The 22,529-nt window shown below is 42.7% G+C and overlaps 3 protein-coding genes across 3 annotated transcripts; 2 read left to right on the top strand and 1 right to left on the bottom strand.

The window, feature by feature from the left end:
• Positions 1–687: 687 nt before the first annotated feature.
• Positions 688–3,741, bottom strand: LOC108047439 (glutamine--fructose-6-phosphate aminotransferase [isomerizing] 2). Its single transcript, XM_017127616.2, has 2 exons — positions 1,817–3,741; positions 688–1,343 (listed from the first exon to the last, which is right to left on the bottom strand). The coding sequence occupies exons 1-2, from the start codon at positions 3,491–3,493 to the stop codon at positions 969–971; spliced, it is 2,052 nt and encodes a 683-aa protein (XP_016983105.2). The 5' UTR covers positions 3,494–3,741; the 3' UTR covers positions 688–968.
• A 318-nt stretch (positions 3,742–4,059) lies between these two features.
• Positions 4,060–9,477, top strand: LOC108047437 (peptidyl-prolyl cis-trans isomerase G). The gene is made up of 8 exons (XM_017127612.1): positions 4,060–4,457; positions 5,164–5,251; positions 5,950–5,979; positions 6,220–6,359; positions 6,416–6,560; positions 6,623–6,752; positions 6,980–7,174; positions 7,233–9,477. The coding sequence occupies exons 1-8, from the start codon at positions 4,154–4,156 to the stop codon at positions 9,315–9,317; spliced, it is 3,117 nt and encodes a 1,038-aa protein (XP_016983101.1). The 5' UTR covers positions 4,060–4,153; the 3' UTR covers positions 9,318–9,477.
• A 7,413-nt stretch (positions 9,478–16,890) lies between these two features.
• LOC108047412 (putative odorant receptor 98b) lies at positions 16,891–21,037 on the top strand. Its single transcript, XM_017127566.1, has 4 exons — positions 16,891–17,200; positions 19,771–19,957; positions 20,011–20,617; positions 20,987–21,037. Exons 1-4 carry the CDS (start codon positions 16,891–16,893, stop codon positions 21,035–21,037), a joined length of 1,155 nt encoding a protein of 384 aa, XP_016983055.1.
• Positions 21,038–22,529: the final 1,492 nt, after the last annotated feature.

Here is a 22,529-nt window from a genome sequence, read left to right as displayed (position 1 = left end):
TTAAATTTTTTTCAAGAGATCTATCTATTTAAGATACTCAAAAGTTAAGAAACAATTGCTATAAGAAAGGATGCTGATGATTTGTTTAGTTTAAGTATCTATGTAAAACGTGTTCGACGTAACGTAAGCCGAAATTGGTTACGTATTACAGAAAGAACACAACGTGGCTGAGCTTGTTTTAAAAATAACTGATATTTAATTTAAATTCTTTCAGCGTGCACTTATGAACTTATCATGAACATAACATAAACAACTAGTATTTACTGTATAAATTTGTAACGATTTATATTTTCAAAAATAAATCTATTATTATTATGGTCCAATTGTTATATTTTTTAAATATCAAATATTGTTCATTTTTTTGTTTTACAAATGACATGCATACAAAAAAGTTTTGAACGATAAGTATTAAAAGTAACCAGAATAGAAAATGGTGAAGCCAAAAAAATTATTGGTAAACGTTTTTTAAATCAAAATCCTTTTATTTTTATATTGTTGGAAATTAGATTTCCTTATTTGAAAAACAACTAATCTGAACTTTGATAAGCTTTAACTTATAATGACTAAAACCGATCCGAGTGGGTTTATAAATAGATTCCGCTTGAAAAATGCTGAAAAGTGCGACGCTCAATCTGAAATGAAGCAAATTAATCCCTGAACTTAATTTTATTTTATATTAAAAAAACATTTTTAAAGAAATATGGAAATATTTATATTTCAATTGCACATTCACAAAAAGTAATAGTTTCACAACACAAAATAGGGGTCAGTGGGGCTACAACATGCATGTGGCTAATAGATCCGGCTTTAGCCGTTTGGGGCACATGGGGTTAAATGGTGTAAGATCGGTTTTCAATCCGCGAGAATACCAAAAGATTTCAACTTAAGTCCTAGGGTGTATTTTGCTTTTCTTAGGCAGATACTAAAATGGAATTCTTGATGCGGTCCATGCCAAATGCTGGTGGTGCCTACTCCACGGTCACCGACTTGGCCAGATTCCTGGGGCAGTCCACGTCGCATCCTCGCAAAACGGCGATGTGGTAGGACAGCAGCTGGAGCGGGATAACCGTGAGCACGCCCTGCAGGCAGTCCACGGTCCTGGGAATCTGCAGCGATCGGGTGGAGAAGGCCATCGTCTCGGAGTCGCCCTCCTGGCAAATCAGGATGGGTCTGCCCTTGCGAGAGGTAACCTGCTGCAGGGCGTTCATGCACTTCGTGTAGACGGGATCCCGCAGGACGATCATCAGCACGGGCATCTCCTTGTCCACGAGGGCCAGGGGTCCGTGTTTCAGTTCTCCGGCAAGGATTCCCTCGCTGTGCATGTACGTCAGCTCCTTGACTTTCTGCAAGGCGGAAGATTTGGAATTAGATTGAATATTTAGTGGTCACAGGGAAAATATTTATCAGGAAATTAAGTTTGAATAACAATTTAATTAATACAATTGCTGGCAGCCAAGAGATCCGCATTATTTCAATTTAGCACTAAACATAATGTTAAATTAAAGTGCACACGGCAAATGTAGCAATAAAACTGCAATAAACAAGTTAATTGAATTGTTGACATCGGGGTTTTTTAAATTGCCTTTATGATAAAGATCTCATCAAATTATGTAGAGATTAAGGTATATTAAGATAAATAAAACACTTGTCAAAAGTGAGTTATGGAATTAACTGATAAAAACGGTACGGAAAAAGGTGCATTGTTAGTGGGTGTGGAATATTTTTGATACCCAACTAATTGTTTACAAACATTTAAGAAATCAATAAAAAAAATTCTTTTCTTTTTCTTTTATCCTTAAAAACTAGAATATCTTACCAGTGCTCCCTCCAAACAGGTGGCGAAGTTGAAGCCCCTGCCCATGATGAGCAGCGACTTGTGCTGGTACAGCTCCTTGGCAAGCTCCTGCACCTGTGAGTTCAGCTTCAAGACAGTTCGGATGTGCTCGTCCAGCTGGGACAGGCCATCGATGATCTCCAGCCGCCGCTGCTGCAGGGACAGACGGTCCTCCGACATGACCAAGGCGAACATAACCAGCGAGATGAACTGCGAGGTGTAGGCCTTGGTGGAGGCCACTCCGATCTCGGGACCGGCGTTGATGTGCACTCCACAGTGCGACTCCCGGCAGATGCTGCTGCCCACTGTGTTCGTGACGCCCACGATGAGGGCTCCTCTCTGCTTGCAATACCGCAGGGCCATCAGGGTATCCGCCGTCTCTCCCGATTGGGAGATGAAGAAGCACACGTCATCCCGAAAGATGGGTGTGTTCCTGTCCAGGAAGTCGGAGGCTAGTTCCACCATCACAGGCAGTTCGGTGAGTTCCTCCAGCAGCTGCCGGGTGGCCACTGCACTGTGGTAGGATGTGCCACACGCTATCAGCATCAAACGCCGGCAACGCTTGATCTCCGGTATGTACTCCTTGATTCCTCCCAGCACCACGCTCTGCGTATCGAACCTCATCCTTCCGCGCATGGTATTCACCACTGATTCCGGCTGCTCGAAGATCTCCTTGAGCATGAAGTAGTCGTAGTTGCCCTTCATGATCTGCTGGATCTCCATCTTGAGGGTGATGATCTCCCTGGCGTGCGGATCGTCAGAGGACTTGTTCAGGCGGTGAATGCTGAGCGTGCCATCGCTCTTCACGGCGGCCACATCATCATCTTCCAGGTAAATCACCCTGTTCGTGTGCTCTATGACGGCTGAGGCATCGGAGGCGAAGAAGTACTCCACTTCCTTGCGCTCCAGAGGCTGGAATTCCGCACTGCAATCGCCGGGGGGCAGGACTGGGAAGGCCTGCTGCTGCGGCTGACCATGTGGCCGGTGTGCCTTGGCGTACAGGATGGGTATGTGATCCGTGGCCAGCTTGGTTTTGGCTTTGATGCCCACCAGGAGCGGGGATCCCCTACGCGAGGCCACACACTCCCCTGGGAAATGCTTCGATTTGAAGGCGATGGCGAAGGCGCCCTCCAGTTGCTGGATAGCCTGCTCCACAAGTTCCCCGAAAGTATAGCCAGGATGCTGTTGCCACAGGTGGTGAACTAGTTTAGCTATCACCTCCGTATCGGTGTCCGACTCAAAGACATAGCCCCTCTTCACCAGCAGGGTCTTCACATCCTTGTAGTTTGTGATGATGCCGTTGTGGACCACTACGAAGCTGTTCTGCTCATCGGATCGCTGGGGATGCGAGTTGACCACGGAGGGCACACCGTGGGTGGCCCATCGCGTGTGGGCTATGCCTATGTGGGTGTCTATGGGCAGGGAGTAGTCCTGACCCAGACAAACCTCGGCCACCGCATCTTCCAGGACCTTCACTTTGCCAGTTCTTTTTATCAGGAGTATGGCCTGTTCTTCCCCGGAGTTCAAGGCATCGATGGCAATACCCGTGGAGTCGTAGCCACGGTATTCCAATCTTTTGAGGCCCTGCAGCAGGAGATCCAAGACATCCTGTCGCGATTTGGGCGTCAAATAATTCAAGTATGCGAATATGCCACACATTCTGAAATTCTGAGAAATACTCTAGTTCTCTGGTGATTTTCCACGTCGCAAGTGAACTTTCCGGTCAGCTGAGGCTGATTTTTCGGTCTGTCGCGGCTGCAATGCGATTGTCGTGTTTTTATCGCCGACAGTTGCTGGAATTTTTTTGTTTTTCTCTGATAAAACAAATTATTTGCTTTTTGGGCAAAAGAACACGTCTTCGTCTTGCTCTCCCGCTCGCACTCACACATGCGCCGGATTGCGCGCTCACTTACACATACACAGGCAGCATGTAAACATTGGCTGTGGTGTGACCGTACACGAGCGAGGGCTGGAAAGCGTTCGAAGGGCTCAGGAAATTCAAATACTAAATGTCATTTTTGAATGTACTTTACTTTCTTGAAATAAAACTGACTCAAAAGTCTTTAAATGTATTAATTATTTATTTTTAAAATTAAAATTTACCTAAAAATAAAATATATATTTATGGTACATAATAGAGCTCAGTATATTTAACGATTTTCGAGTTAGTAGTATGTTTAGTATTTATGTTTAATCCTCGCACGGTCTCACTGAACCCTTTGCATTCGAAACGAGTTGGCAACGCCAACATTGTGCAACGCGAAAACGGGAATAAATCACGTATTTAATTGCATTTAGCGGCAAAAAGCGGTGAAAAAAATGACGGTAAACAAGCGCGACGCGAGCGCATCGCGGTCGCGATGCTTTTTCGACATTTCGCTGGGCGGCTTGGCCGTAGGCCGCATTGTTTTCGAACTTTACGGCGATGTGGCGCCGAAGACGGCTGAGAACTTCCGGGCATTGTGCACGGGCGAAAAGGGATTTGGCCTGACCACCGGCAAGAAGCTCCACTACAAGGGGGTGATCTTCCACCGCGTGGTCAAGGACTTCATGGTGCAGGCGGGCGACTTCTCCGCGGGCAACGGCACCGGCGGCGAGTCCATTTACGGCGGAACTTTCGAGGGTGAGTTTGCCGGAACGGGCCCTCATATTGTATGTACATATTCATATGTACCGTTGCTTGTGGTTGGGAAAAAATCAATACAGTGGGAATCCGATAAGGTGAACACAGAAAAAGCATTTTATGCATGGTATGGGCACAATCGGAAAAGTATGACCGCACTAGATTTATTGCGTATAAATAATTATTTGTCGACCAGATCCGAGCTTTTTTTTTAGGAAATTCTTAAAGTTTTAGAGGTTTGGCTGTACTTATATGCATTGGTTGAGGTCGTCCTGAAAAAAAGCCAAACATTAATACATAATTCAGTGAAGAAAATCCTTCGGGTCTTCCTCTGATCTAACCGGTTCTTTAACTTTTAGCTTGTATCCAAGTGTCCACTGTTCATCCCCCTCTTTTTCAAGAATGGCTTGCCAATTAAAGTTATTTATTTAAATGCTACGCTCACAACAATCATACACTTAAATTTAACAAGGTTGGTTGAATGGAAACCTCAATCGAAAATGGGTTCTAATTTCTAATAGCCATTTAAATTATACAATTTTGATTGTAATTTGCATTGCATTAGGAATGGGTTCAAAAGGTAAGAATTCATCTACATAGAATTAGAATATAGGTAAGAATATAGGTAACCTCTACTTTTTTATGGAAATAACTTATTCATAACTAATTAACTAACGCAACTGACTCAATTTAAATCCTATTTCAGACGAATGCTTTGAGAAGAAGCACGATCGCCCGTTCCTGCTGTCGATGGCCAACCGGGGCAAGAACACCAACGGCTCGCAGTTCTTTATGTAAGTGCGCTCGTTCGAGAGCCGTAACCGGCAGAGTCCGGAATAACCCCGCCGTAAATTTAGTTTCAGTTCTGTTGCAGGCACCGATTATTCAGCTAAACTCTCTTCGCCTTCTAATTTATCTTTATATTTACCCGTCTGTTGTTGTTCATTAATCTATTGCCATTTAGCCGTAGCCCGTGGGTAGTAGAGCGTGCCTGCGTCCCACTGACCAGCGGCTGATGCACCACCACCACATCCACCAACCCAAATGCATTCGGTCTGTGGGCCCAGAAACCAAGGGAAAGACGGAGCCGGGCTGGCTTGGTTCTCACTCTCTCTGCTCCCGTGGTCTTTGGTCCTTGGTCTCTGTGTGTGTGTGTCTCTCTCTCTCCCGGCTCTTCCTGGATCTTTGCCGGGATCTGGATCTGGACCTCTAGTTGGTTCTGCTGGATCTTCCGTGTTGGCCATGGCCAACGGCAGCGGCTCTTGTGGTTGGTGGCTTGCCAAAATCCTGTGTGCCACCTACTTCACCTTGAAACCTTTTAAACTTTGTTGCACATGACATTGTCTCCACCAACCACCTCCACGACAACAACAACAAACGACAACAACTGAACCAACAACATCGATTTCAACTACAACTGCCTACTGCAGCCCAACAACCAGTTAGCCAAAGTGTAAAGAATATTTTTCTCTTCTTCTGTTTCTCATTGTAGTACAACACAGCCTGCGCCACATTTGGACAAGTAAGTACACTTAGAATAAACCAAGGGAAAGTACATATTGCTTGTAATCTTTTAACTAATAGTCATTATTTAATTACAAACAAAGTATCTTACTACTCTATCAAAACATGGGGTTTCTTCTTAAAGCTTTGAAATATAAATAAAAACATTTGTGTTAAATAATTGTAATGTTATGTACATTCCCTATTCTTTAATTCCTTATAGATCCAAATTATTAATTGTCATTTTTTCTTATCGCAGTATCCATGTTGTATTTGGGCAAGTTATATCCGGTCAGGAGTTGGTGCGACAATTGGAGGATCTGCCCATCGATCGGAACTCGCGGCCGTTGCAGGATGCGGCCATAGCCAACTGTGGGGAATTGGTTAGACAGGCAAAAGGTAAACATACTATATATTTCTTTTTTCCTGTTTTAATTAAATTTTTTATTGCTTAGCCAAAAAGGAGAAGAAGCGGAAGAGGCGCTCCACGGTCACGGATGATACAAACAGCGAGGACAGTGAGGCTGAGGTCAAGGCCGGGCGCAAGGACAAAAAGAAGAAGCGCAACCGCAAGGAGAGCAAGTCCAGCGACAGTGAAGAGTATGTCCCAATAGGAAATGATGTCCTAATTTATTTATAATTTTTTTTGATCTTATGTATAGCAATGATACAAGACGTGGCAATGGAAAGCATGACCAGAATCCGCCAGAGGATAATGACGAGGACCGCGAAGAGGGCGAGCTCCACCCACTTGTCACAATTACAAAGATAGATCCTAACGAGATACCAGAGGTGCGTCATTAACTCTTATTTATTACCTGGAATGCTTCATACCTTTTTAAACTTACAATATTAATGCACATTGCAAAGAATCACTGTTGCAGCTATTTCCATCTGTATTTCACTGGCATGACTTGAAAGGGCTTCCTTATCCTAACATGAACTGTTTAATTGTGTTTTTAATTTAACAAAATAATTACTTAGGGTTTATCCACATATTTAATAATTTTCTTATTCAGGTATCGAACAAATTTCTAATGCGCGGTGAGAGATCGAGGTCCCGAGATCGAGAGGATCGTGGTAGTCGAGGACAAGATCGCGATCGAGGCCGTGAACAGGATCGAGACCGAAATCGCAATAATTTTGGCTGGTCTAAGAAGCAGGCACCGCCGACATCGCGCAGCGGACGCATTGTCAAAGGTCGAGGCGTGTTCGTAAGTATAAGGCCCCTTGAAACATACTACAACACGACTAAAATTAAACCTTTTTCAGCGTTTTCGCACACCGTCGCGCAGTCGATCGCGGAGCAATACACCACCACATTGGAAGCATGCACAAAAGCGCACTATCAAACTTTCTGATCTGGAGCGCATGGAAGAGGAGAGCAAGATGCGCGAGGAGGAGGTAAAGCGCCGCGAGCATGAGCGAAAACGTCGCCACGAAGAGGCCACCAAGAATCCCAAGCAATCGTTTTTCGAGCTTTCGCATGCCAGCACTTACGGCGGCAAAGTGACGCCAGATAAATTCTCTCCAGAACATAAACCCAAGTCCAAGGAGACATCTGAACGCGGCAAGCCTAGGGATAAAGACAAGGAGAAGCCCAGCGAGAAGGAAAAGGCAAAGGATGTGACTCCCCAAAAACGCCGCAAATCGATGGACATGAATGCTTTGGACTACGAGCAGCAGACAGAGACCGAGGCCGAGTCCGAAGACGAGGAGCGAGAGCAGTTGAAGGTGAAACCACCCAGTAAGCTGGACATCAAAGCGGAGCCTTGGACCAGCAAGGATAGAAATACCAAGCGCGAAGATCGCAAGCTCGAGGAAAGAGCCAAGGCCAAACGCAGTCGCTCCCGAAGCCCTCGACGCCAATCGCCTCCTCGTCGTCAGCAGCGTTCACCGGCCCGACGTCCTGGCCAGAACCCCACGCAGAATCAGAATCAAAATCAGTTTAACCGCGGCAATCGCCGAAATCCGTTTGCGGACAGGGATCGTCGCCGTCGTTCGCGTTCACAGGATAATGAATACCGCAACCGCTTTCCTTTGTCCCCAGTCAGAGGAAGGGGCTCTCCTGGCGGAGATCGCCGGCGTCAGCAGCGTTCCCGTAGTCAGGGGCGTAGGCAGGAATCGCCCAATCACAAGCGTCAGGAGTCGTTGGGCCGAAGGCGCCAGGACTCGCAGGCTAGGAAGCGTCAGGACTCAACGGAAAGAAAGCGAGAGGACTCGCCGGTACGAAAGCGGCGGGATTCACCGGAAAGGAAGCGAGCGGATTCCAACGACAGAAAACGGGAGCCTTCTTCAAACAAAAAGCGTGAGGATTCGCCGCGAAGGAAGCGCAAAGATTCGGCCACAGTAAAGCGAGATGATTCGGTTGACAAAAAGACACAGGAATCTTCTAACAAAAAGCGAGAGGATTCTCCTGAAAGAAAGCGTGAGGATAGTCCGATCATTAAGCGAAAGGACTCCGACAGAAAGCGACAAGACTCTCCAGTGAAAAGACTAGAGTCGCCAACAAGGAAGCGTCAGGACTCGCAGGACAAAAAGCGAAACGATTCCCCTGTGAAAAAACAAGATTCACCGGGCAGGAAGCGTCCAGATGTCTCTGGTAAAAAGCGTCAGGATTCCACCGACAAAAAGCGGCTGGATTCTCCAGTCAAAAGACAAGACTCACCGGGCAGAAGGCGTAAGGATTCACCCGACAGAAAGCGCAGGGATTCACCTGACAGAAGGCGCAAAGATTCGCCTGCCAGAAGGCACCAGGACTCGTCCGGGAGAAGGCGACAGGAGTCGGCGGGCCGCAGGCGCCGTGACTCCTCCGGAAACAGACGCAGTCGCAGCCGCGGACGCCGGCACAGCTCGTCGCGTAGTCGCAGTCCATCAACTAGTCGCTCCCGCCGCCGCCGCTCGCGTAGTCCGCTGCCCAAGCTGACCTCCGCCCTGCCCATGGACGAGGATCGCGAGAAGGCGGCCCGCGAGAAGATGCAGAAGCGTGCGGAGGCCGCGCTGCTGATGAAGGAGCACATGCGCAAGGAGATCGCCAAGGCGGAGGAGCTGCGCCTGGAGAAGCAGCGCCAGGATGACCTCGAGGAGCGCCGCTTGGAGAAACAGCGCGAGGATGACCTGGAGAAGGAGCGCACCACCCGCGAGATCAACGAGCTCGAGCGCCTGAAGGCTGAGACCCTGAAGAAACTGCAGGACGAGTTAGGAGGGGGATCCGAGGCGGCCGCTGGAAGCGATGCCAAAACCGATGCCACCACCTCCCGCAGCAAACGCGAGTCCAGTGCTGAGGATCGCCATCGCGACAAGAAGCGCAAGCATAAAAAATCAAAGAAGGCGTCGACGCGCTCCGACTCCGACTAAAGTCAAACTAATCCTAGACAGTAGTTGAATACCTAACAGCGGCAAACCGAGTTTTTGTTCCACCAATTTCAGACATTTACACGAAATTGCAATGTAAAAATCGCGCTCCCCCCAACTTTTTGTAATTAAGACCGTTTAATAAAGGAAAACGTCACTGTAACTTCTACATTTTTACTTATTTATAATAGTGTCCCAGGTTCCGATTTAAAAAGCAATAAATCGTTGACTGGTGCTGGGACTGGATCTTTTATTATGTATTGACTGCAACATTATTTTGGTAAAAGCTAGGAACTACAAAAAAGTCACTGACGAAAATACAACTTTTGTTTTAAAATGCTGTTCGTCAAAGCTTACATTATTTGTTTAACATTTTATTTTATTAAAATAAGTTTATCAAGAGTGAATTGGATATACTGGGATTATATTGCTTTTATTTTGGTAACAAACAATACTCAAATTGTATCCTCAAGTTTCTTTTTTATTTTTGCTTTTTTGTGTCATACCAGTAAAATATTATTTTGTCTTATAGATGAATATATATTTTGTACATACTTTAATTTATAAATTCTTTTGCATCAAGTATTTTTGTTCTTTATTATATTATATCAAATATACAAGCAATTGACATTTTTCAGTATAAAATTCGGGTTATAAGGATCTAAATTTAGGTTTATTCAAAAAATAAACAACTTTTTAAGAAAGAAGCGGTTGAGCTGCAATAAAGAATTTAATTTTAAAAGCAACACTTAAATCTATATAAATTCTTAATCTATAAAAATAAATTTTATTCAATAAATTATTTCTTTATCCCCAAGCCCTGGAATTTGCGAGTCTCCGAAAAACATACAAAAGTCAAGGTGGTGAAATGGGATGGCCACTTATCAGAGACTTTAACCGTTTTATCAATGTTACATATAATCTGCTGGGCAGCACTTTAAATGTAGGATACTAGATGGCGCCACGTCTAAAAGAGTTAAATTCAATAGTTCTGTATGGGGTTTATAAACAATTTCTTTGCGAATTATTTTATTGCTTACCTTGGAAAATAAATGTTACTGATAACAACTAAAGCAAAGCAAATCAAACTGAAAAGAAGTGTAATTTTGTAAGCAAATTAATTAAAACAACGAACTCATACATATTTTTTATTTCCCAAAGGATTTGTTGGAGTGGAAGGTATTAACAGAGTTTTCCCAGTTGTTTGAACACACTAATTGCCGAGTGAACTAGTACCACGCCTTACGACCTTTGACCAAATGGCCCTCTGTTTGCCCAATATTCTTATATTTTATATGCATTTCTTTAAGGCCTAAGACGACCCTTTGGTTCCGAGAGACAAACAATGGCGAGAAGAAAAATAATAAAACTGCAAGGGCAACTTTCGGGCTGTTGTGGCTGTCGTCGCAGGTTGTAGGTTTTTCTTGTTGTTGGTTGTCGGCTGTAGGTTGCAAGTTGCCGGTGTGGTTGGTGTTGCTCTTGGGTGGTGGTTGTTGCCTGGTTGCTGGTTGCAAGTGCCACTGACAAACACAGCTGTCGAGTGCCGTGCTTAAATGGCAAGTAAACTGCAGCCGAGCGTTTGCTTTGCTAATTTCCCAGGCCTTTCCCGCCTCCGAAGGCGCTCCTCTCCAATTGTGTGGGGGTGTGGAGTGGGCGGCAACGTGGGCGTGGCTGTGCACTTGCTGCTTATTATTTGCACTCGGCAAGGCCAACAGCATAATAAATTGGGGCGACAGGAGGAGGCGTTTGGTGTCGGACCGAATCGGAAAATCTTTTATTCATGAATGCCGCCCCCTGCCACCAACTGCGTCCATAAAAATTGCACAATTTGAAGCGCTTTTCACCCTCCCCCAACCCCCAACCCCCTCTCCCCACGAGCCGCTTAGTCTGAGACGTATGTCCAAAAAAATAAAAAAAAAAAAACGAGGCGAGCAAGAAAAGAATTTACGCGCCTTGGGCGGCTCTCTCAAGGATTTCGGCAATGGCTCTCTTGGAGTCCTGCCTCCTGCAACCTCCCCCTCAAACCACCAAAAAAGCAAAAAAATGCCACCCACTTTTGGCTGCAGGCGATAGTTGCATAAATCATAAAAGCCGCACTTGTTGTTGTCCTTGCCGCGCACTCCCCCCCCCACTCCCTCACCTCCATCTCCTCAACCTGCCCTCGCATCCTTAGCAGGACTTTACGACACTTAAGCAGCGCAAGTGGGCGGTGAGAGTGTCTCCAAATGTCTGAATTTGATTGCACGGCCACAACAGCGGCTTGAGAAGTGCCACTCCCCCTCCCGACCATCCCGCCCATCTGCCCACACATTTCTCCACTGCCAAAGGGTTCAGCTCCCATCGCGAAAAACTTCGCGCATTTATTTATGAAGGTCTAAAGGTCTCCTAAAATCCTCCTCCGCCCACCGATTTTGGTCTTCAAATTCTGTTACTCGAATATTTGCGAGTAAGAGCAGCGATAAGTGGGTAAAATGTTCTGGTGAAGTGGATATAAATAGCAACAGGTTTGTTTCGGAAAACAAAGCCAGTGGATTATTTTCCAATATCAAGTTAGAAACTTGGCTTTTAGTGGATTGAATTTAATATAGATACAATCCACTTTGGATCATAACCTTATCAGTCGGGGAATGTTTACAATCTTGCAGTTCAAAAGCCAATCAAAATATATTATATATTTTTTATATTTTTTTTAGCTTTGATATATATTTCATAAAAAATCCAAAAATTTCAAGTCAACCTAGAATTTATAGTTTAGATCCACAGCACCACAAAAAAAAGACCTTATACAAAGATTGCAGTCATAAAGGTGAATAAATATATTTATCTACTTACATTGTATTATATTTACATTACTAAAAGATCTGTTAAAGTGTTATAACTTTATTGTTAATAAACATATTTTAAAATTAGCAATATCCTTAGACACCGTTTAATGGGATGCAAGGGCTTGATTGGCTGGATCACAAAATCGCGGCCACCTGCAACCATCGACAACTTGCCCCAAACATACCTCACTCCGGCGTTTTCAGGGGGTCAGGGGTCAGGCGGGCCACGCACTTAATTTATGACTCGCCGTGCAATAATTCAAAGTCATAGGCCTCCAGAGACCATTCAGGGAACACTCGACCACTCATTCGCTCAAGGGGCTTTTGGAGGGGGCTTCTGCGGAATGGAGAGCGGCTCTGGCGCCAACACCTCACTGCGGAGGCTAAGGAATTTTTAATTAAAATATTAAAGCATTGGCTGGAAGGTGTTTTTAATCTTGAGAATTGTTTTAATTGTTATTTAGGATTTGTTGTTGATGGCCGTGGTGGCTGTTGTTCTTCTTGTCGCTGCTGGTGTTGTTTGTGGTACAATTTATGTGCGCCTAATTAGAACAGACACTGCGGCGGTGTCAGGGGTTCTGGCTTCGCTGTTTTTTTTGCTCCCCACCCAGTTTTTTACAACGCCGCTTCATAATTACCATATTTTCAAATTACCATTGGCCAAGTGCGTCCGGGGCCATGGCCATGGCCGCCATTTGCCTCGGGCCCGCGGCCATAAAAGCTAATTGTATGCGTGCGTGGCTCAAACGGACGGGGGAAAGGTAAGTCCTTGGCATGTTGTTGCTCGGTGATTTATATTTAATTGTTGTCATTATGGTCATCAAAACCGTGTGAAGCCCTGCGAGAATCCGCATGGGTGGGCATAGTGTCCTGGGAGATGATGGAGTGCCCCAGCTGCTGTTGCTGCTGCTGCCGGGAATTCTTCTAGTGTTTCCTGGGTCAACACGCTGACAGATGTCTAATTGCTGGCCAAGTTTTCTCTGGTGATAAGAACGTTAAGAGTTTTCCCCAGACTTTTCTCTTGCGGTTTTCCAAAGAGTAGTGGTCCGGGAAATTATGGAAATGAAACGGAATCATCCCGGCGCATGCCCTATTTCCATTTCATTCCCAAACGCCTCGAGTTATCCATCGTTTTTGGGGCTTCGTTTCAGTCGTGGCCCGTTGATGGCTCCATTTGGTTGGCCGGCTGAGAATGAGGGGGATTATGGCAGCCACAGCGTAAATGAAATCGAGTTTGAGCCGAATATTCGATATGGATATTCATTAAATTAAATTCAATTAAATTCGGCTTTGATTGGGTCTTGGCCGAATTATTCTCACACGAAGCTGTCACTGGAGTGACACAAACATAATTGAATAGTTGTGGATTTGATTATGCAATTGTGCCTCAAGTGGGCATACGGAAAGTCAATTTGCCGCTGGCCGTTGGTTCATCAGCATTCGGCCGCTGGCAGAGCAATAAATATTTTTAATTATTCATAAAATAAAGCGAACACTTATTTGCCTGATTAATACAATTTTCCATGTCCGATGCGAAGCGCCTGGCTCTTTTGCTTTGCATTGACACAAATTAAATTAAACTCTTTTTTATCAAGCTTTTTTCGTCGGCATCTGGATGCGAAAATGTTGAAACCATCAGCATGAACAGCACGAGCTATATTCATTAGTTGCATTAATTCAATATGAAACTCCTTTCTCATTTGTTTTGATGTCCCTGCTGCATTCCACCTCAATCAACCAGTAAGCGATTGTATTTTAAATTGATTATTAATTTAAATGCATTTTATACCTTTTCACGCGTATGCTTACTCTATCAAAGGATCTACAAATGCATTGCGCAATTTCGACAGAGGGGTTTAGTCATAATTTAAAATGAAAGAAAATATGATTTACAATTCAATATGGTTAAAAACGTTTTTTTTACTTAAATAAATCGTTATTTATTAAACTAAATCATTTTTTAAATGCCTCACAAATTTTTTACTCTGTTATTAAACACATTTAAATAAAATATTAGAAAGTTATTATTTTAAAATGGTTTTCATAGATTTTAAAAATGGTTTATACTTATAATTGAAAAATCATATTAAGAATTTACTTTACAAATACGTTTTCCTTCGTTTTCCTACTTCGAAGAGTATTCCATCTAAAGACTTGATTTCTTTTTTAAAACACAATTTTTAATTGACTTACAGCATAGTTGTGGCCGTAGTTGTTACAATTATTTACAAGCGTTTGTTATTAATGAAACATGACAATCGGTGAAATGACTGGCGTTAATGTAATTTCCGTATTTCAACAGTTGCATCAGCTTTCGCAAATTAGCCCAGCAAAAAGAGTAGTAAACAAGAAGAATGAAAAAATAAACCATTTACAATCGGGTTTGAGGCAATGGCCTGTTTTCCCACGAAAATGGGTTTTCGGCGGAGGGAGAAAAACAAATTACTTGAGGTTTGTGTTTGTTTTGCAAAAATATTTTCCCATTTGCGTCGTTTCGGGGCCTAGACAAAAGCGCCTCGAGATCGAAATAGGGCTTCGTCATTTGCAAATTCGACAGTTTCCTTCGAGCGTATCAAATCATGGCATAAACAGAAAAACACAACCGCACTCGCAGGTAGTGAAAGTCGAGGGCCTCTCGAAATTGACGGCAGTCAGGCCCACGTAAGTATCTAAATTGGTGCCCCATCCCCCCCCAATCACATCCAACCAGAAATATTCCAATAAATATGAGACTTGAAATAAAATATCTCTCATTAAATGATGACAGGAGCAAATATGAAAACATGCTCCAGGCGAAAAATCATCCACCAGCGCACGGATACAATTACCAGCCGCGATGCGAAGATACTCGGGGAAAAGGACCTGGCTGGGGCATTAATTACAACTGTCTAAGTACGATTCTGGATGCCCGAGAACCCAACAAAGCAGGAATGATATACAGAACGGGATCGAGGAGGAGGAGGCCCAGCAAAGTACTTGAGCTAAACAAATATTTAAGTTGATTGGGCGGGTGCGGCGGTGCGAGCGCAAATGCAAAAAGTTTCCACTCAAGGAGTTCACCAAATTCGCATAAATTCAATGCGTGCCAGGGCAGCCGTGAACTTTTTAATGTATTTTAAAACACTTTCCACTAAACATTTTAAGCAAACTGCTTGCCAAGGCTTTCGTTTTAGTCTCAGTCTCAGTCGCAGTCGCAGTCGTAGTCGCAGTAGTCCCCCTGCCAAGTTGACTTCCTGCGAGAGCGGCAAAGTTTTCGCTCCTCCGGAGTTGCAGGCAAAATCCCACGGAGGCTGAAATCAAGTATTTCATTTTGGATTCAACTGCTGTCCGGGCAGTGCAACAACTAAATGGGAAAGTATTTCAACTGGGGCGGCTACAAGCAGGTTGCGGGATACTCTTTTGTGACGGGAAACCCTTTCATTCATTTTTTTTACCTCAAAACAAATGAACTGATAAGTGCCTCAAACTGAACAATAGTTATCAAGTGACTTCGACTCAAGTATTATAATTCTTTGGAGTTCTTAAGTCGAATATTTCACGCCTCCTTAAAAGGAAATTCGAGTTTCGTCGAGAGGCAACACCATGGCAACGCAGTAGTGGAGCAGCATCAACGTGGTAATAACAATGCCGGGAATAAGAAAAAGTTCTTCAACACTTTTCGGCCACCACCCCCAAGGTTTCCCTTCTGTCAGCTGCCAGCTGAGTTTCGAGCAAGTTTTCCTTGCTGAAAATATATAAACTCCATTTCGTGGGCTTGGTCAGTGTGTCAATGTTTGTTTTATGTGCCTAGGCCAAAGTTGTTCTTTCCCCAGGGAAAAGTCGCCTTCTCCGTTCAGTGTTTCCAATCTGCAGGTGGAAATTTTTAATTAATTACTTAGCTGGCCTCGAAACTGTGTCGCTTAATAATTGAGTAAATAGAATCAGAGGTTTACCTCTCTGGCATTCACACATCAAATTAATAATGCTGTCGCTGCAAAGTCTGTGGCATTTGTCGTCAACTCAATTTCTGTGTACTTTATGACTGCACTTAGACACCGGACTTAAGCTGCCAGTTATTGCCGAGCATGTAATTGCATTAATTTATTTCGGGTTCTAAATTATCCGACCAAACGATGGCCAAACTTTGCCAGCCAGCTGGCTGTGATCTCTGACCACGACAACAACACCGATACGATTGCCCGGTAAAAGTCTCGGGCTTAACAGTAATTAAAACCCTGAAATGTTAGACGAATCCGAAGGCAGCATACAATTTTCAAATGGAGAACTAGAGCACTGGAGAAGTGGTAAAGAGTGGAACTCAAGGAGCGAGGCAAGCAAAAGTTTTCACATTAGAAATGCAGCTAGGATTTGTTTTAGTTTTTGCTTAGCAATGCTGCCAAATATTTGCAGTGGCTCAGAGATTTGTTTGCGGCACCACAGGCCGAGCTGCTTGACGGCTGCAATTGGAATTTGCTTTTAATTGTTTTTAATTAAGTATAATTTATTGTGCAAACATCACAAGGGCCTGCATCTGCAGAATCAAAATTCCCCACAGAGAAAGACACTTTGCCACAACCGCCACTTCATTCCCAGGGAAAAAGGTGATAGGTCGGCCACTCGAATTTAAATAATAAATCCCATGGCCGGCTACTCGCTTTAATGGGTTATTGATTTTGCTTACCCGGTAATGAGCACGAATTTCCAGCGAGCCGTCCTCCTCAGACTTCCTATTAAGGGATTCATTAACTTCTGCACTTCTCACCCGGTTCGACATGCTGACGGACAAGTTTCTCCGGCTGCAGTCAATTTTCTTTCGCCTGCTGGGACTGGAATTGTTGCAGGACCAGGACGTGAGTCATCGATATCCCCGGCGAACCATCTGCTGCATCCTCTCGGTGGCCACCTTCCTGCCCCTGACCATCGCCTTTGGCATGCGGAACATCCAAAACGTGGAGCAGCTGACCGACTCGCTCTGCTCAGTCCTTGTCGACTTGCTGGCCCTCAGCAAGATCGGGTTTTTCCTTTGGCTGTACAAGGACTTTAGGTCCCTAATACAGCGGTTCCACATTGTCCTGCAGAGGGGTGAGTTCATAACGTTAACAAATTTAAATCTATTCCAAAGTGACATACCTTTAAAGACTTTGATTGTTTAAAAATCTGCATTCAAAATTTTCATTTTAGCGCTGATCAAATTTTTGACCCATTTTCATGTTAGTTATTTCCAAGTTTCCGATGACTTGTATTGAGGTCACCCCCAATTGGACCTCCAGAATCCATAACTTTACCAAATTTAATCCGATTTTAAAGTGGCATACCTCTTACGACTCGTGGATTGATTCTCTAAAAATCTGCATTCAAAATTTTCATTTTAACGTTGATCAAATTTTTGACCCATTTTCATGTTAATTATTTTCAAGTTTCCGATGACTTGCATTGAGGTCACCCCCAAGTGGACTTCCAGAGTCCATAACTTTACCAAATTTAATCCGATTTTAAAGTGGCATACCTCTTACGACTCGTGGATTGATTCTCTAAAAATCTGCATTCAAAATTTTCATTTTAGCGCTGATCAAATTTTTGACCCATTTTCATGTTAGTTATTTCCAAGTTTCCGATGACTTGTATTGAGGTCACCCCCAATTGGACTTCCAGAATCCATAACTTTACCAAATTTAATCAGATTTCAAAGTGGCATACCTCTTACGACTCGTGGATTGATTCTCTAAAAATCTGCATTCAAAATTTTCATTTTAGCGCTGATCAAATTTTTGACCCATTTTCATGTTAATTATTTTCAAGTTTCCGATGACTTGCATTGAGGTCACCCCCAAGTGGACTTCCAGAGTCCATAACTTTACCAAATTTAATCCGATTTTAAAGTGGCATACCTCTTACGACTCGTGGATTGATTTTCTAAAAATTTGCATTCAAAATTTTCATTTTAACGTTGATCAAATTTTTGACCCATTTTCATGTTAATTATTTTCAAGTTTCCGATGACTTGCATTGAGGTCACCCCCAAGTGGACTTCCAGAGTCCATAACTTTACCAAATTTAATCCGATTTTAAAGTGGCATACCTCTTACGACTCGTGGATTGATTTTCTAAAAATCTGCATTCAAAATTTTCATTTTAACGTTGATCAAATTTTTGACCCATTTTCATGTTAGTTATTTCCAAGTTTCCGATGACTTGTATTGAGGTCACCCCCAAGTGGACTTCCAGAGTCCATAACTTTACCAAATTTAATCCGATTTTAAAGTGGCATACCTCTTACGACTCGTGAATTGATTCTCTAAAAATCTGCATTCAAAATTTTATTTTTAACGTTTCAAATTTTTGACCCATTTTCATGTTAGTTATTTCCAAGTTTCCGATGACTTGCATTGAGGTCACCCCCAAGTGGACTTCCAGAGTCCATAACTTTACCAAATTTAATCCGATTTTAAAGTGGCATACCTCTTACGACTCGTGGATTGATTCTCTAAAAATCTGCATTCAAAATTTTATTTTTAACGTTGATCAAATTTTTGACCCATTTTCATGTTAGTTATTTCCAAGTTTCCGATGACTTGCATTGAGGTCACCCCCAAGTGGACTTCCAGAGTCCATAACTTTACCAAATTTAATCCGATTTCAACGTGGCATACCTCTTACGACTCGTGGATTGATTCTCTAAAAATCTGCATTCAAAATTTTCATTTTAACGTTGATCAAATTTTTGACCCATTTTCATGTTAGTTATTTCCAAGTTTCCGATGACTTGTATTGAGGTCACCCCCAAGTGGACTTCCAGAGTCCATAACTTTACCAAATTTAATCCGATTTTAAAGTGGCATACCTCTTACGACTCGTGAATTGATTCTCTAAAAATCTGCATTCAAAATTTTATTTTTAACGTTTCAAATTTTTGACCCATTTTCATGTTAGTTATTTCCAAGTTTCCGATGACTTGCATTGAGGTCACCCCCAAGTGGACTTCCAGAGTCCATAACTTTACCAAATTTAATCCGATTTTAAAGTGGCATACCTCTTACGACTCGTGGATTGATTCTCTAAAAATCTGCATTCAAAATTTTATTTTTAACGTTGATCAAATTTTTGACCCATTTTCATGTTAGTTATTTCCAAGTTTCCGATGACTTGCATTGAGGTCACCCCCAAGTGGACTTCCAGAGTCCATAACTTTACCAAATTTAATCCGATTTCAACGTGGCATACCTCTTACGACTCGTGGATTGATTCTCTAAAAATCTGCATTCAAAATTTTCATTTTAACGTTGATCAAATTTTTGACCCATTTTCATGTTAGTTATTTCCAAGTTTCCGATGACTTGTATTGAGGTCACCCCCAAGTGGACTTCCAGAGTCCATAACTTTACCAAATTTAATCCGATTTTAAAGTGGCATACCTCTTACGACTCGTGAATTGATTCTCTAAAAATCTGCATTCAAAATTTTATTTTTAACGTTGATCAAATTTTTGACCCATTTTCATGTTAGTTATTTCCAAGTTTCCGATGACTTGCATTGAGGTCACCCCCAAGTGGACTTCCAGAGTCCATAACTTTACCAAATTTAATCCGATTTCAAAATTTTTTCGATGACTTGTAAATTGTTATAAATCTTTCTCAAAATCTAAATATCTTTAGAAAATCAGTACAGTGTGGGCGAAGTCATCGTATCGAAACAAAACCGACGGGATCAGTTTATCAGCGCCCTGTACAGCAACTGTTTTGTGGCGGCTGGTCTTTCCGCCTGTCTGATGTCTCCTCTGTCCATGTTGGCCAGCTACCATCGAAATGGTCAACTGCAGCCGGATTTGCCCTTTCCCAGCGTGTAGGAAAAATAAACTAAAACAAACCCACACTAATTCTCCACTTTTTCGGCAGATATCCCTGGGACAACTCTCATTTCCTCACCTACTTGGTATCCTATTTGTGGAATGTGTGTGCTGCTTTGGGCGTGACTCTGCCCACCGTTTGCGTGGATACTCTATTCTGCTCGCTGACCCACAATCTCAGCGCTCTCTTCCAGATTGCCCGCCACAAAATGTTGCACTTCAAAGGCAGAAGTCCTGGAGAGACCCATGAAAACCTGACGCATGTCTTTCAATTATATGATGACTGTTTGGACCTGGGTCAATCGTTAAATGGCTACTTTAGGCCGTTGATTTTCGCCCAGTTTGTGGCGGCCTCCTTGCACCTTTGTGTATTGTGCTATCAGCTATCGGCCAATCTATTGCAGCCTGCACTGCTTTTCTACGCCGCTTTCACAGCAGCCATTCTCGGTCAGGTTTCCATCTACTGTTTCTGCGGATCGAGCGTGAACACTGAGAGTCAGCGATTTGGTCAGGCCATCTACGAAAGCGACTGGATTAATCTTCTGCAGGAGGACGCCCAGCTTGTGAGGTCCTTAAAGATCGCCATGATGCGGGCGAGCAGAGGATGCCCCATTGATGGTTACTTCTTCGAGGCCAATCGGCAGACACTTGTCATGGTATGATTAGATATACAGCACAGAATTTAAGATCTAATATTAAACCTAATAAATTATATTTTAGTAGATTTATTCAAAGCGATAAATAATATCAAGCATATTACATTTAAACGATAAGCTATATTCTAACAGATTTAAATTGAAGGATACATTTTATCTTAGAACTTAAAATGTATAATATATATTTTGATATAAAGTATTAGTTCTGTCCAGACTATTTAAGAATAAGATTTGAATACTAAAGCCAAGTTCCCAGAGAGTCAATGCGATTATAGAAAACCAACTCTTTAGTACTTCGAATATTATTTTAACTTTTCTTTCTTCTAACTAACTTATTTATTTAATTAATTCACTTTTTCTCACCCACAGATTGTGCGCAGTGCCATTTCGTATGTAACGCTGCTCAGATCGCTGGCCTAGCTGCCCAAAGGGCCTTTTCATTATTCAGAGAGATGTTCTGGTTTGTTTAAGTCCGGAAATATTTACAATTATGCTTTAAGCCGGTGTTGTTACAGCCAGTTGGCTAATTAAGCCATGTTAATGGCAATAACTGCTATGGAAAACCAGTGCGGCTCCTGTTAATGCCTTTTGCATTATTGGCCTTGCTTTCAACCCCATCAGGACATTGAACGCACGTATACGTAATATTTGCTCTTGTTCGCTGCCCGTTGCTATAATTTGCTTTTGCAGTTGTTGTTTTGTTTTTGGTTTTTGCTGTTTTTTTTTTTGTTTTTTGTCATCCTCGCACAACATTGCGGTTGTCTGCACGTGCCCGCCCAACGATTATGTATAAAAGTGTGACATGGTCAAAGGATTTGGCCGATTTAACTTTGTTTTGTCCCCGATAGACGGGCGGGGGGGCTTTTCCTCTGCCCTCCCCCCTTACTCGTCGAACATGTGATCCCGTGTGTATGTGGGTGTGCTGCACGTGAGTGCGGTTTGGAAAAAGCCAATTGCAGTGGCCGGGATTTCAGCGCATCCGCAAGCGCCGCTTTAGTCATATACTGCACACAACACGGCGGCTTAAGTTTAGCCGATTTTGTAATTTGTTTGTAGCCACAATGCGTTTGCTAACGGGCTCTACTCTACACATAACAAAATGTTTTTGACAAAAATAATCCTACACTCACAAACTGGAAGGGTTACCAAACTATTAAAAATATGGTAATGAAAGTTGGTGTTGGTATCCCAAAAAATGTCCAAGTTAAAATAAAGAAAGGATGGTGACTTTGTTGACAACTTTATTTAGATTGCAGTTAAATTGAAAAAATCTGAAATTATATTTTTGACTCGTAATTAAATCAGTATTTAAATAAAGAGTACTAACTTTAAGTCAAAAATAAATAAATGGGAACTCTCTAAAAAATACACAATTGAATACCAAAATATTTTCCTGATTTTAAAATTAGGTGAACAATATTCTCACTTCGTAATCAAAATCTAACGAATTGTTATAAATTGTTATATTTAGATTGATAAAAATACCATGTATAACCACTTTTGTTTATTATCAACATATGTTCTATAAGTTCGCTCAAATGCGTTGACATAATTTTTAAATCTTTACCTTGAAATGTTGATGTATAAGATTGTAATAAAGAGAATTTTCTTTATTTTTCTTGTTAAAATAACGCACGAAATAATAATTTTGTTCCTGTGTAATTACAGCAGGGTCAAGCGGGCAACTGTAATGAGTGTATCAGCCATCTGGTTTATGATTCATTTGCTGATTATGCGGCATAGTCTGTGAACTTTCCCTCGATTGACAAAACTGTGTGTAATTGCTGGTGTTGGCCCTTTCCCCTGGGCAACCTCGGGTCGAGTGGGGCCCAAAGTTGGCCAGCCAAACAGGCAGACAAACAAAATCAAAGACAGTCAACACTTTTGGCAGTAGCGAAAGTGGCGAAAAATA

Source organism: Drosophila rhopaloa, unplaced genomic scaffold (assembly GCF_018152115.1).
Source record: "Drosophila rhopaloa isolate 14029-0021.01 unplaced genomic scaffold, ASM1815211v1 contig_167, whole genome shotgun sequence".
In the NCBI taxonomy this organism is placed as follows: domain Eukaryota; kingdom Metazoa; phylum Arthropoda; class Insecta; order Diptera; family Drosophilidae; genus Drosophila; species Drosophila rhopaloa.
Note: the sequence above shows the minus strand (reverse complement) of the source record. Positions and strands in the feature narration are given on the sequence as shown.

Bases quoted from the DNA above. Each gene is read 5' to 3' on its own strand.
- LOC108047439 (XM_017127616.2), bottom strand. From the start codon at position 3,493: ATGTGTGGCATATTCGCATACTTGAATTATTTGACGCCCAAATCGCGA. The intron at 1,344-1,816 runs GTAAGATATTCT...TCCGCCTTGCAG, and splicing joins CCTGTTTGGAGGGAGCACTG to AAAGTCAAGGAGCTGACGTA.
- LOC108047412 (XM_017127566.1), top strand. From the start codon at position 16,891: ATGCTGACGGACAAGTTTCTCCGGCTGCAGTCAATTTTCTTTCGCCTG. The intron at 17,201-19,770 runs GTGAGTTCATAA...AAATATCTTTAG, and splicing joins CCACATTGTCCTGCAGAGGG to AAAATCAGTACAGTGTGGGC. The intron at 19,958-20,010 runs GTAGGAAAAATA...CTTTTTCGGCAG, and splicing joins GATTTGCCCTTTCCCAGCGT to ATATCCCTGGGACAACTCTC.
- LOC108047437 (XM_017127612.1), top strand. From the start codon at position 4,154: ATGACGGTAAACAAGCGCGACGCGAGCGCATCGCGGTCGCGATGCTTT. The intron at 6,753-6,979 runs GTGCGTCATTAA...TTTCTTATTCAG, and splicing joins ATCCTAACGAGATACCAGAG to GTATCGAACAAATTTCTAAT. The intron at 7,175-7,232 runs GTAAGTATAAGG...AACCTTTTTCAG, and splicing joins TCAAAGGTCGAGGCGTGTTC to CGTTTTCGCACACCGTCGCG.